Here is a 13,518-nt window from a genome sequence, read left to right on the forward strand (position 1 = left end):
TATTTTCTGTGCTGTGGATGAACCAAGAAAAGTGAGGGACACCCAGAGGAGCAGGAAGCGCAAGACCCACGGGGCCTCAGTCTGTCCATCCAACTCTTGGCTTTGCTGGGCACCCAGGTGCCCCCTCTGTCCTCTCCCTAGCACCCCCTGCTGGCTCAGGCTGCCCTCCACTTGCAAGTAGGCCCAACCCACACATCTGGAACTCGGCCTCTGCCCCTCCTCCTCCTGTTTCCCCTGCCTGTCCCCCAACCCCTCACCCCCACGGAGGAGGCCGGGGTCCTGACCTCTGCTCCGACCCACCCACTTGCCAGACGGCCTGCAGCTTCCCCTTAGCCGCCCCAGCACTGGCCATCGCCTGAATCATGACTGGGCCCGCCACACCCTTGGAGCCGGCTCAGGACCGCCCCTAAGGAGCCCCCAGAGGCTGCGTCCCCCGCCCGGCCCGCCCTGCTGCCCAGCTCTCCAGCCAGCCCCCCTCCTTTCCCAGACCATTGCAACAGCCTCCTGACTGGCCCCCGGCCACCACGCCAGCCCCGGAGCCGGCTCCTCCGCGGCTAGGCTCAGCCTCATGCAGCTTGGACACCTTCTGGGCCAGGCCTCTGCTGCAATCGCCAGTCTCCGCTCCTGCTCACCGCGCCCTCCACGTCCCTCCCCGTGGGACCCTTGGTATACTCCAGGGGCACCTCGCATCTCCGGGCCCCCCTCCCCAAGTCCTGCTTCCTGGCCTGCCTTTCTCCCTTCCTGCGTGCCTGATACCTTCCCTGACCCTCAGAGCCAGAGGCCACTGGGATGAGACCCCACGGAGCCCGGCCGCGCACCTGCCGAGACTGCCTGAGCGTCAGTCTCCCCTTGACAAAAGGGCTGACTGCCGGGGTAAGCAGTACGTGAGCAGCACGTGGGCTCCAGGAAGAACCGCAGCTCCCCCACTGCATCAGTTCTTCGCTGACTTGAGCCACATTCATTCATTCATTCTGCAACACCCGCAGCCTTCTAGGTCCAGCCCCGGGCAGAAGTTCTGCACTGGGGACAGTGCTGCCTCAGGGGACATGGCATTTGGCAATGGCTGGAGACATTTTCATTTTCTTTCTTTCTTTTTTAAAAAATATTTATTGGGGCCGGCACTGTGGCGCAGCGGGTTAACGCCCTAGCCTGCAGCGCTAGCATCCCACATGGGCACCGATTCTAGCCCCGACTGTTCCTCTTCCGATCCAGCTCTCTGCTGTGGCCCAGGAAAGCAGTGGAAGATGGCCCAAGTGCTTGGGCCCCTGCACCCACGTGGGAGACCTGGAAGAAGCTCCTGGCTCCTGGCTTTGGATCGGTGCAGCTCCGGCCGTTGCGGCCAACTGGGGAGTGAACCAGTGGATAGAAGACCTCTCTCTCTCCCTCTGCCTCTCTCTAACTTTGTCTTTCAAATAAATAAAATAAGTCTTTAAAAAGAAAGATGTATTTATTGGGGCCGGTGCCTTGGCTCACTTGGTTAATCCTCTGCCTGCAGCACCAGCATCCCATATGGGTGCCGGGTTCTAGTCCCCGCTGCCCCTCTTCCAGTCCAGCTCTCTGCTGTGGCCCGGGAGGGCAGTGGAGGATGGCCCAGGTGCTTGGACCCCTGCACCTGCGTGGGAGACCAGGAGGAAGCACCTGGCTCCTGGCTTCGGAACAGCACAGCACCGGCCGTAGCAGCCATTTAGGGAGTGAACCAATGGAAGGAAGACCTTTCTCTCTGTCTCTCTCTCTCTCACTGTCCAATTCTGCCTGTCAAATAAAAATAAAGAAAGATTTATTTATTTATTTATTTATTTGAAAGGCAGAGTTACAGAGAGAGAAACAGAACTTCCATCTGGATGCTGGTTCACTCCCCAGGTGGCCACAGCAGCCAGGACTGGACCAGGTGGAAGCCAGGAGCCGGGAGCTCCATCCGGGTCTCCCATGTGGGTGGCAGGGGCCCAGGGATTTGGGCCATCTCCTGCTGCTTTTCCACTTGCATTAGCAGGGCGCTGGAAGGGAGGTGTTCAGCTGGAACTTTGATCGTGGTCTGTCCCCTGCCAGGTACCAGGGCTCACGTGGATGCTGGTGTCGCAGGCGGCGGCTGAACCTGCTGGCCCTTGGAGACGTTTGCCACTGTCACAACTGGAAGGACGCCACCAGCGTCCAGGCAGAGGCGAGGGATGGGCCAAACGTCCTTCCATGCAGGGAAGTCCTTACATCATCACCCAGCCCTGGATACCACTAATCCTAGGATGAGAAAGTTTGGATGGGGGCTTCCGGCTGCCGGAAATCAGTAAGCAAATAGACACATCCGTGAGGGCTGGCGCTGTGGCGTAACCCCCATCCCATATGGCCGCTGGTTCAAGTCTCGGCTGCTCCGTTCCGATCCAGCTCTCTGCTGGGAAAGCAGTGGAGGATGGCCCAGGTGCTTGGGCCCCTGCACCTGCATGGGAGACCTGGAAGAAGCTCCTGGCTCCTGGCTTCGGATCAGCGCAGCTCTGGCCATTGCGGCCATCTGGGGAGTGAACCAGCAGATGGAAGACCTCTCTCTCCATCTGTCTCCGCCATTGCCTCTTTGTAACTCTGCCTTTCAAGTAAATACATAAATCTTTAAAAATAAAAGGAGTCGGAGAGCGGGTTGGAACTGAGGGGAGAAGTGGAGGAGATGGAAGCCCGCCCACCCTGGGGAGCGGGTGGGGGGCGGCAGGGAAGGGGGTGGTTCAGGGCTTCTGACCCAGAGGTGAGAGCCGCAGAGGTGAAGCAGTAGAGCAAGTGGCTACCGCGGGTGGGGCGGCTGCTCTGGCCGGGGCCCGGCCAAGGTCAAGGACTGGCTCAGCCTCCAGTCCAGAGTGAAGAGGAAGGGTGGGCGGAGCAGGTGGGAGACGGACGCTGGGGCAGGACTGTGGCCTGTCCTCTGAGCCAGAGGGGCCGTCCATCCCAAAGGGTTCTGAGCAGAGCGCTCACCGGGCCTGATGTAGGTTTAAAGGGATCCCTCGGGCAGGAGAGAGAGCAGGGGAGAGGCTGGGGGTCGTGCACGGGGAGGGGTGGTCTCGGATGGGGGAGGACAGTGGCACGGGCCCGGGTGAGGGGCGCAGAAGGTGGCAGGAAGTGGCGAGATTCCGGATCCGCTTTGGAAGCGAAGCCAACAGATTTGCTGAGCGCTTGGCCGAGGGGTGTGGGAGAGAGGAGTCAGGGATGAGCTCAAGGCTCTGGGCCTGAGCCAGGGGAAGGCTGAGCTGCCCCCTACTGACTGCTCTCCTGGCGTCCGCCCTCGTGCGGGGGTCAGCCCGGGCACTGCGAGGCGGCCGTGGGAGACGGAGCTCACTGCGCTCCCGCGCTGCCCTCAGAGTCTGGGCCACCCTCCCCCACGCTGTGGAGAAGCAAACCAGTGTGGTCCAGAGAGGGCCATTAACCTCCCCAAAGTCACACAGCAAGCAGATCAGTGTGGGGAGCTGGCTGGCCGGCGCGGTGCCCAGCGGGGCAGACCTCTCCTCCCCCACCCCACCCCCAGCTCAAACGTCTGCAGCGGGTGCAGTGGGTGTGCGCGAGTTCATCTGCCAGGCGGCTCCCCAGGGGCCAGCCTGGGTGTTGTGTTCATTGCGAGGGGGCGGGAAGAGGACCCTGGCCAGGCCCACGCAGCAGGCCCTGGAGATGGGGTAGCTTCCACACACGTGACGCGTGTGTCACACACACGTGTGTGTGTCACTGTGTGCTCCCTGCCCAAACATGGCCTTGCACCAGTCCCCTCACGGCCGCCCCCTACCCCCACCCTGAGCGCAGCCCAGCCCCCACCCGGCCCCTCACCCACACACCCAGCCCTCCTGCAGCAGGAGCTCAGAGAGGCATTTCCTGTTTGGGGGCCTCCGCCTCCCCCTCTAGTCCAGGTTCCCAGGGCCCCAGGCTGAGCAGGGGTGAGGAGAGGGCAGCCCCTGGCTCCCCTGGCTCCCGGGCCCCCACCGCGGGCCCAGCTGGAGCCCGAGAGCTTGGGGGCAGGGTGGGTGAGGGGTTGAGGAGCGCCTGCCTGCAGATCAAGGCGGCCCTACGTGAGTGTCAGCCCGAGCTGCAGGCCACACGGGTTCTGTGTGCATCCGAGGGCTTAGCAGGTCAGAACGTGTGCCCGGAGGCCTGCAGGTCCAGGTGGGCATCTGGTAAGGCCCACCTCGGCCAGTCGGTGCCAGACAGACGGACACACAGGGTGTGGGAGGAGGGCTGCTCGGCGAGGCACGTGGGGACAGTCGCCCGCGATGTGGGCTGCGCGGGCCGTGGCTGCTTGCCCCGCCGGGGTCTGGGCTCTGGGAAGCCACCTCACCCCGCGGCCCTGAGCCCCAGACTGAGCCCGAGGCTTCCGAGGTGGGGCCGCCTCCGCGGGCAGGCGTTCCCGGCCCGCTCCCTGACTCCCAGCCCTGTGGGGCCTGGGGCGGCCCTTAGTTGCTCCTCCTCCCCTCCTCTGCCCCCCACCCCGACACCCCCACCCCACTGCTTCCTGCTCTGGCGGCCCCGGGGGAGTGGGAGCAGGGAGCTGGCAGCGGCCCCAGCCCACTCCTTACAAGGCCAGAGCCCGGCCCGGGCCCGCCCCCTGCCCCGCCCGCCCGAGGCCGCAGTCCCTCCCCCTGTCAAGAGCGGCCGCGGGCCCCGGGCCCGGCCAGTCGGGGGGCGTCGCGATGCTGCTGCGCCTGCTGCTGGCCTGGGCGGCCGCGGTGCCCGCGCTGCCCGCGCTGGGCCAGGCCCCCTGGGCCACTGAGCCCCGCGCTGCCTGCGGCCCGGGCAGCTGCTACGCGCTCTTCCCACACCGCCGTACCTTCCTGGAGGCCTGGCGGGCCTGCCGGGAGCTGGGGGGCGACCTGGCCACACCACGAACCCTTGAGGAGGCCCAGCGCGTGGACAGCCTGGTGGGCGCCGGCCCGGCCAGCCGGCTGCTGTGGATCGGGCTGCAGCGGCCGGCACGGCAGTGCCAGCCACAGCGCCCACTGCGCGGCTTCACCTGGACCACGGGAGACCAGGACACGGCCTTCACCAACTGGGCTCAGCCGGCCACGGGAGGGCCCTGCCCGGCGCAGCGCTGCGCGGCCCTGGAGGCGAGCGGTGGGCATCGCTGGCTCGAGGGCTCGTGCACGCTGGCCGTGGACGGCTACCTGTGCCAGTTTGGCTTTGAGGGCGCCTGCCCGGCACTGCCAGCCGAGGCGGGCCAGGCCGGCCCTGCCGTCTACACCACGCCCTTCCACCTGGTCTCCACAGAGTTGGAGTGGCTGCCTTTCGGCTCGGTGGCCGCTGTGCAGTGCCAGGCCGGCAGGGGGGCGTCGCTGCTCTGTGTGAAACAGCCTGGCGGTGGTGTGGGCTGGTCCCAGGCCGGGCCCCTGTGCCCAGGGTCGGGCTGCGGCCCGGCCAACGGGGGCTGCGAGCACGAGTGTGTGGAGGAGGAGGACGGCCGCGTGTCCTGCCGCTGCTCCGAGGGCTTCCAGCTGGCGGCGGACGGGCACAGCTGCGAGGACCCCTGTGCCCAGGCGCCGTGCGAGCAGCAGTGTGAGCCCGGGGGGCCACAGGGCTACAGCTGCCACTGTCGCCTGGGCTTCCGGCCGGCCGAGGACGAGCCGCACCGCTGCGTGGACACGGACGAGTGCCAGATCGCCGGGGTGTGCCAGCAGATGTGCGTCAACTACGTCGGTGGCTTCGAGTGCTATTGCAGCGAGGGTCATGAGCTGGAGGCGGACGGTATCAGCTGCAGCCCCGCGGGGGCCATGGGCGCCCGGAATTCCCAAGACCTGGAAGACGAGCTGCTGGAGGACGGGGAGGAGGAGGAGGAGGAGGAGGACGAGGAGGAGGACGAGGACGAGGAGGCCTGGGAGGGCTTCGACAGCACCTGGACGGAGGGGCCCGGGTTGCTGTGGATGGAGGCGACGCAGCTGCCCGACTTTGGCCTGGCCTACGGGCCCGGCTTCTCGGAGGACGGCGGGCCACCGAGGCACTACCCGGAGCCCACCTGGCCCCCCCCGCTCAGTGCCCCCAGGGCCCCCTACCACTCCGCAGTGCTCTCTGTCACCCGGCCCGGGGGGGTCTCTGTCATACGCCCCACACTACCTTCCGCCCGCCGGCCCCCACCTATCTCGGCCACACACCCACCCTCGAGCCCTGCCCGTCAGCCCCCTGTGCCCCCTCCCCAGCAGACCCCTGTGATCTCAGCCGACTCTCCAGACCTGCCCCCCGCCCACCAGCCCCCGGTTATCGCCATCACGCACTCAGCACAGCCCCCTGCCCCCCGGCCCCCCCTCGTCTCAGCCAGATCCCCCAAACTCCCCCCTGCCCACCAAGCCCCTGTGTTTCCAGACACTCACACCACCACTCACCTGCCCCGAGTGCCCGCTAATCCCGCCCCCCGGGTCACCTCCCCTGGTGCCCATCAACCCCCTCTGATCCCAGACGTCCCAGTCCTCAGGCCCCAGGCCACCCAGCTCCCCACCAGTCCCACCGCCCAGTCCTCCCTGCCCCTCATCCCCAGGTCCCCTGGGGCCCCCAACCATCCGGTCCCTGTGCCTGGTGCCACCCAGCCCCCAGCCCTCTCCACCACCCTGCCCCCTCACAGCCCCGCTAACCAGACCTCACCCATCAGCCCTACGCAGCCCCATCCCAGAGCCCCCCAAGTCCCCAAGGGAGGCGGCCCTAGTCCCACTGCAGCCCCAACAGCCCTACTGGAGGCCGGGCTGGTGGGCCAGCACCAGAGAGATGACCGGTGGCTGTTGGTGGCCCTCCTGGTGCCGACGTGTGTCTTCTTGGTGGTCCTCCTTGCACTGGGCATCGTGTACTGCACTCGCTGTGGCCCCCACGCGCCCAACAAGCGTGTCACCGACTGCTATCGCTGGGTCACCCACGCTGGGAGCAAGGGCCCAACGGAACCCGCGCCCCCCCGGGGCAGCCTCCCAGGGGTACAGACCTGCAGAACCAGCGTGTGACGGGCAGAGCGCCCCCTGCGGGGTAGGGGGACGGGGCCAAGCTGGACACATGGCTGGGGCTGCACCAGGGACCCACGGGAGCTCCCGCCTGGACACAGGGCTTCCTGCTCCCCGGGCCCAGCCAGGCTCCTCTCAGCCAAACTTGGCTCTCGGGAACTCTGCTCCCCGGCCCAGCACTCAGGACAGAAAGACACGCCAAGGCCCCCCCAGGACCTCAGTGGGTGGGTGCTGGGGTCTTCTCCAATAAATGGGGTGCCAACCTCACCCAAAATCTCCTGACCCCCGTTGGCGGCTGAGGGGAGGGCCTGGGAGGGCTCAGAGAGACGAAGGGGCTCCTCCTTCAGCCCGTCTGGGCCCCCAAGGGGAAGGGAAGACAGCAGGAGGACATTTCGCTTCCCTGGCTGTCGGGGAAGAGCCGGGAGAAGGCAGGGCCTTGGCGGGGCCGCACGCGGCCCAGGGCTCTGAACTCCACATTCATGCCTCTTCCCACCAAAACTCCGAGGAGATGGGGCCGCGGAGGCGCCCGGAATGCGGGCCTCTGCTGAACCTGAGCCACACTGGGGTGCCGGGTCAAAGGTAGGCTCGGGCTGGGTTTTCGGTGGGGGGAAGGGCACCGTCTGGTGGGTCTCCTAACCTCCTCCAGGTTCTTCCCTGTGCACCCTCGGGGGCTGGGGTCAGGGGACCCAGAGGGGCTGCCTCCCCCAGGGTCCTCACTGCCCTGGGAGGTCCTCCTGCCCTTGCTCTGGGGAGCAGAAGGCTGGGCCTGGGGGAGCAGGCAGCCGAGTCCCCGGGCAACCTCAGGAGCCAGGCTTCCCTGTGGGGCCGCAGGCAGCTCCACAGCCCCTAGGCAGGGCTGGTGAGGGGGTTCCAGGAACCAGAGGACTCCGGTGGGAAAGGTCACAGCCTGGGGGGGGGGGCGGTTACCTCCCTTAGTCCTGGGCCCACTGCCTCTGGGGGCAGCCGATGGGACCCAGGCCGGGCAGGCGCCACTTGCCACCGCCACTGTAATTTTTTGGTTGCAGCGTCTCTGGGCCTCTAATTAGGATGGGGCAGAGCCGCCTCGACCACCCGGACAGGCAAGGAGGGCTGGCCCAGCTCCCCCTCCTCTATGTCACCCCCTGGCCCAGGGATCGGGTGGGGGTCCGGACAGGAAGGTTGGCCTGGGCCTCCGGCGGCCGGGAGCGGTGGGCCCGGAGCTGGAGAGGAACGCGGGGGTCCTGGAGGGGGCGGAGGGAATGCCACGCACCGCCCCCGTGCCCTGCTCTCACGTTCCTCTAACCCAAACCAGACGGGCCGGCTTTTAACCTCGCGGACGCTGCCGGGGAGGCTTGCTGGGCGGGAGTGGGGATCGCGGGGCGGCACGGGCTCCTGGGGCTGGGAAGGAGGTGCGGGCACGGAACGGGGCGTGACAGGGTCTCCGTGGGAGCCAGGAACTGAATCCCGGGACCCCGGTAAGGGGACCTGGAGCGCCGCGAGGGCAGGAAGGGGTTAAATGAGCTGCAGTCGGAGGGAGGTGGGGAGTGGGGAAGGGGGCCCAGAGCCGGCTCTTTGTCATCCAGTAATGAGCACCAGATGCGGAGCTGCGTGCGGGCCTAAACAGACGGCCTCCCAGGCCAGAGCCCCCGCCCAGGCCCGGAGCCGCCCTCGGGCTCCGCCCACGGACCGTCAGGCCCCGCCTTCTCATGGCGCAGCCCCGGCCCGCGCGGACTCCTGCGCTATCGGCCCCGCCCCTCGGAGCTGTGATCTGTGCGCGCCCACCGCTGGAGACCCTCGGGAGCCCTCTAGAGGCCCCGCCCCCCGAAGCTGCAGCCCCGCCCCCTGCCAGCTCAGATTCCCGCAGGGCGACTGCCCCGCCCCTTCCGCCAGCCCCGCCCTGGCCCCGCCCCGAGACCATATGCCCCGCCCCCTCGGCTGGCACCGACCGCTTGAGCATCGACTTCCCGAGGTATGAACTCCACCCAGAGTTTACACATTCTCCAAAGAACTGCGACTCCCGCCCCTTCACGCTGCCCCAGGCTCTGCAGGGAATTCCTTAGATATCAACTCCGGGACAGCTGCAGACTCCGCCCCCCAGGGGCGGTGTCAAGTTCCCTCTAGCCCCGCCCCTTAGGAAGGCCTCAAGCCCCGCCCCCGACGGGCCCTAAGTCCCGCCCCCAAAGCGTCCCACTCTCGGGACTCTGCGAGCAACCTCGCCGTCAGGCTCCGCCCCTGGTTTGCATAGCCCCGCCCACGAGTAGGCTCCGCCCCCAGGGGACGCGAGTCCGGCTCGCTCGGTGCCTGGGTCGCTCACCGCCTTCAGCGTGCGGGCCCTGGCCGGGGTGCTCGCGAGCCTGTCCTTTCTCTCCCCGTGGTCCATCTGTCCAGGTTCTCCTGCTGGACGCGGCCCGGGACAGCGCGCAGGGCCAGACGCGTGGTGTCTGCGAGCGGGCCTTTGGCGACACCTGCCTTCGACACCGCGGACTTGCAGCCGCCGGGAGGCCCCGTCCGGCCGCTGTCCGCACGCACACTAACTGCTCGCTGATCTTTGGTTTATCAGTGTCCGCCGAGAGGTCCACCGGCAGATTCCGCGCACGCACCCTCGGCTGCCCCAAGGGGGCTTCCCCCGGCCTTGCTCTCGAGCGGCTGCTGGGACTCCTGCTGTCCCGTTCCCAGGGGAAAGCCCACCCCTGAGCTCAGCTGCCCCTCTCCCCAGCAGGCGCAGCCAGAGCGTGGGCACTTTCCCTGCGGGGGGCTTGGGCGCAGAAGCTGGGGCTGGGAGCCGGAGTGTTAGTTCGGGGGGGGGGGCGATTGATGGGGGCTCACGCCCAGCTGGCCGGGCCCCAGGGAGGTTTGCTCCAGGCTCGGTGAGAGGTTTTGCTTGCGTCACTGGGTCGGACTGGGAGCCCTTAAGAAAGCTGGGAACCAAGGCCCCACGCGGTGCGCCGGGTGCCTGCTCCCCGCCATAGACCTGGGATGGAGCTCAGCTGCCGGCCTCGCCCCCGGCCCCTGCTAGCCCACTCCGTGCTGGGGAGTGGGATTCTTTGCAGGCAAAGCTCCACCCCCGGTGCCCTCCCCGCCCCAGCGAGGAGCGGGGTGCTGCACTAAGTCAGGAGGAAAGTAAGAGCGGCCGCCCGAAGCACATCCACGCGCAGCCCTGCTCAGTCTTCACCCAGCTCGGATCCAAGACATCCCTGTGGACGGACACGGTCTCCAGAGGGAAAGCCCCTGCCCTAGTGCCCGGCCCAGAAAGCGGAGGGGTGAACCCAGGCCTGTCCCTGGATCCTCACCCCTACAGCAGGCTCGGGCCACGCAGGCCAGAAAGTGCCCGCCTCCGGGGGCGGCCGATGCCACTGGGGAGGGCGCCCAGGCCTGCAGCCAGGGCCGGTCCACTGTGGTTTGGGCTGCTGACCCTGGGGTCCTGGTGATGTGCCCAGATGAGAGGCAGCCTCACGGAACCGGGAAGCCCCTCACCCGTCTGGGAGGTTTTTCCTTAACACTCTGAAGTGGGTTGGCTCTCCAGCTCATGCAAGACTGCACCCCACAGCCCTAAGCACCCACGTGGGAGACCTGGATGGAGCCCTGGGCTCCTGGTTTTGGCCTGGCCCAGCCCTGGCCATTGTGTGGCCATTTAGGGAATGAATCAGTGAATTCAAGAATCTCTTCTCTCTCTGTAACTCTGCCTTTCAAATAAATAAACAAATCTTAAAAAAAAAAAAAAAAAAAGACCAGCTGGGTATATGAGCCGACTTCAGAAAGTTCATGGAAAATGGAATTAAAAGATAAATTTATTTTGGTGCAAAAAAAGTTTTAAATCCATGCATTTTTTTCATAATGTGCATTTCCACTACCTTTTCCAAGTCATGAAGTAGCAGGCTATCTTTTTTCCTCTCGAGGTGTATTCATTTATTTGAGAGGCAGAGTTTTGGAGAGAGGTCTTCCGTCCACTGGTTCACTCCCCAGATGGCCACAACAGCCAGGGCTGGGTCAGGCCAAAGCCAGGAGCCAGGGGCTTCGTCCAGGTCTCCCGCGCGGGTGCAGCTTGGGCCATCTGCTGCTTTCCCAGCTGCATCAGCTGGAGCAGACATGGAACAGCCAGGGCTTGAACCAGAGCCCATGTGGGATGCCAGCGCCACAGGCGGCCGCCTTAACTGCTGCACCCCAGGGGCCACAGGGGCCTCCAAGCCCCTGCTCGGCATCAGAGACTCCCCTGGGGACCGGGGACCCGGGCACGGGAAGATGTGACCTGAAGCAGGCTGGGGCCGGGCTGGAATGGAGTGGGGGACGCTGGGGAGGCTGAGAGGTGGCTGATGGACAGGCGTGACCCGGGACGCCCAGCCGCTGGCGGAGAGGCGGGAGGGAGCCGATGGCAGCTGCCGGGGTCTGGCTCGTCTCGGGGCCATTCTCCAGGACAGAGACGCCGGAGGCGCCGCCTTGGGAGCAGGTGATGGGCCAGTGGTGTCTTCTCCATGTGGTTGAGCCCTGGCAAAGCTCACTGAAGTTGAACTCCGACATGGGGCTGAGTGGGAGGTGTCTGGGCCTGGGGGGAGCACCCCGAGTGGATTTGGAGGGTGAGGCTCACTCTCCCAGCACTGGGTCCTCCGCCAACAGAGCAGGGTGGCCCCGTGCTCTCCCTCTTCCCCCATACCTGCTCGCCCTCTGCTTTCCACCATGACACAAAGTTCCATAAGACCCTGTCATAAACTTCCACCGTCGCAACAGAGCAGGCTGACACGGCTGGGGTTGGCTGACCTGCAGTGTTTGGCGGTCATCTAGTGGACGGCTCAAGAAAGCCGCTGGGGCCAGCGCCGCGGCTCACTTGGTTAATCCTCCGCCTTGCGGCGCCGGCACACCAGGTTCTAGTCCCGGTCGGGGCGCCGGATTCTGTCCCGGTTGCCCCTCTTTCAGTCCAGCTCTCTGCTGTGGCCCGGGAAGGCAGTGGAGGACAGCCCAAGTGCTTGGGCCCTGCACCCGCATGGGAAACCAGGAGAAGCACCTGGCTCCTGGCTTCGGATCGGCGCAGCGCCGGCCATAGCGGCCATTTGGGGGGTGAACCAACGGAAGGAAGCCCTTTCTCTCTCTCTCTCTCTCTCTCTCTCTCTCTCTCTTTCTCTCTCACTGTCTAACTCTGCCTGTAAAAAAAAAAAAAAAAAAGCCGCTGGACACCCAAGCCCGGGGCTCCAGGCTGAGGACACTGCTGCATGTGCCCAGGAGCACCCAGAGCTGTCGCCTCGGGCGTGGGCGTCCTGACGCTGCCCGCCCTTGGCCAGCCCATGGCCCAGTTTGGTCAGCAGAGTACAGAGTAGATTGTCTAGGGCCCTAGTCTGTTCCTGCTACCACAGACTGGGTCGTTTCTAAACAGTAGGCTTTTTTTTTTTTTTTTTTTTTTGCTACAGGCAGAGTTAGAGAGAGACAGAGAGAGACAGAGAAAAAGGTCTTCCTTCCATTGGTTCACCCCTCAATGGCCGCTGCGGCTGGCGCACCGCGCTGATCCGAAGGCAGGAGCCAGGAGCCAGGTGCTTTTCCTGGTCTCCCATGGGGTGCAGGGCCCAAGCACTTGGGCCATCCTCCACTGCACTCCTGGGCCATAGCAGAGAGCTGGCCTGGAAGAGGGGCAACCGGGACAGAATCCGGCGCCCCGACCGGGATTAGAACCCGGTGTGCTGGCGCTGCAGGTGGAGGATTAGCCTAGTGAGCTGCGGCGCCAGCCCTACAGTAGGCGTTTGTTCAGTGCACAGTTATGGAGGCTGGGAAGTGCTGTATCAAGGTGCCAGTGCCTGGCAGGGGTCTTCTTGCGGTGCCTTATGAAGCCACCAATCTCATTGTGCCACCCCCCCCCACGACCACAACTAACCCTAATGACCTCTCAAAGGACCCAGCCCAAACACCATCAGCAGACGAGTCTGGACATGAACTCCGGGGCACACGTTCAAACCCCAACCCAGACCACGTGGACAAGGCGTGGACAAGGCGTGCTGCTACCCCCGCTTCGTGGACGTCCACGCGGCCGGAAGTCCGTGGCGCTTGTGTGCTGCCTAACAACCTCTCCTGAACGCTGGCAGCGGGGGGTGGGGAGGGCCTGCTTCTTCTGGGAGCTCACACGGCCAGGACAGTGTCACCGCCGCCACCACGTTTGTGTAGTATCTGCCCAGCACGGAACCCGCCCCAGGCGGATTCCAGAACGTTTGCCTCTTGTACGCAATTCACAACTGCATCCATTCATAAGTTTTTTCAGACTGAGCCTCAAATTTCCTTTATGAAAACGTTCCTATTTTCTTTATGAAAATATTTAGGTTTTATGCCTTTATTGTCTTAAACGTACCAAACACGGGAGGGCAGCTCTCACCCAGTGGTTCACTTCTCAGACGCCCACCATGGCTGAGGCTTAACCCGGGGCCAGAGCCGGGGCGGGGAACACAAGCCGGGTCCCCCAAAGGATGGCAGGGACCCAGCTGCTTGAGCCATCACCACTGCCCCCCAGGGTCTGAGTTAGCAGGAAGGTGGAGTCGGGACCGGGCCCTGGGGCTCAGCCCAGCACTCGGCCAAGCAGTGACCAAGCACTGAGCAGTGAGCGTCTTAACCAAGCGGCACCGCCTGCTCCCTCCGGCAGGCT

General features: G+C 65.4%; 1 protein-coding gene across 1 annotated transcript; it reads left to right on the forward strand.

The window, feature by feature from the left end:
• Positions 1–4,606: 4,606 nt before the first annotated feature.
• Positions 4,607–7,200, forward strand: CD248 (CD248 molecule). Its single transcript, XM_008253749.5, has one exon. The coding sequence runs from the start codon at positions 4,647–4,649 to the stop codon at positions 6,927–6,929; it is 2,283 nt and encodes a 760-aa protein (XP_008251971.4). The 5' UTR covers positions 4,607–4,646; the 3' UTR covers positions 6,930–7,200.
• The last annotated feature ends 6,318 nt before the right edge of the window (positions 7,201–13,518 follow it).

Source organism: Oryctolagus cuniculus, chromosome 1, assembly GCF_051225735.1.
Source record: "Oryctolagus cuniculus isolate XC-2025 breed Fujian yellow rabbit chromosome 1, ASM5122573v1, whole genome shotgun sequence".
NCBI classification, from domain to species: domain Eukaryota; kingdom Metazoa; phylum Chordata; class Mammalia; order Lagomorpha; family Leporidae; genus Oryctolagus; species Oryctolagus cuniculus.

Bases quoted from the DNA above. Each gene is read 5' to 3' on its own strand.
- CD248 (XM_008253749.5), top strand. From the start codon at position 4,647: ATGCTGCTGCGCCTGCTGCTGGCCTGGGCGGCCGCGGTGCCCGCGCTG.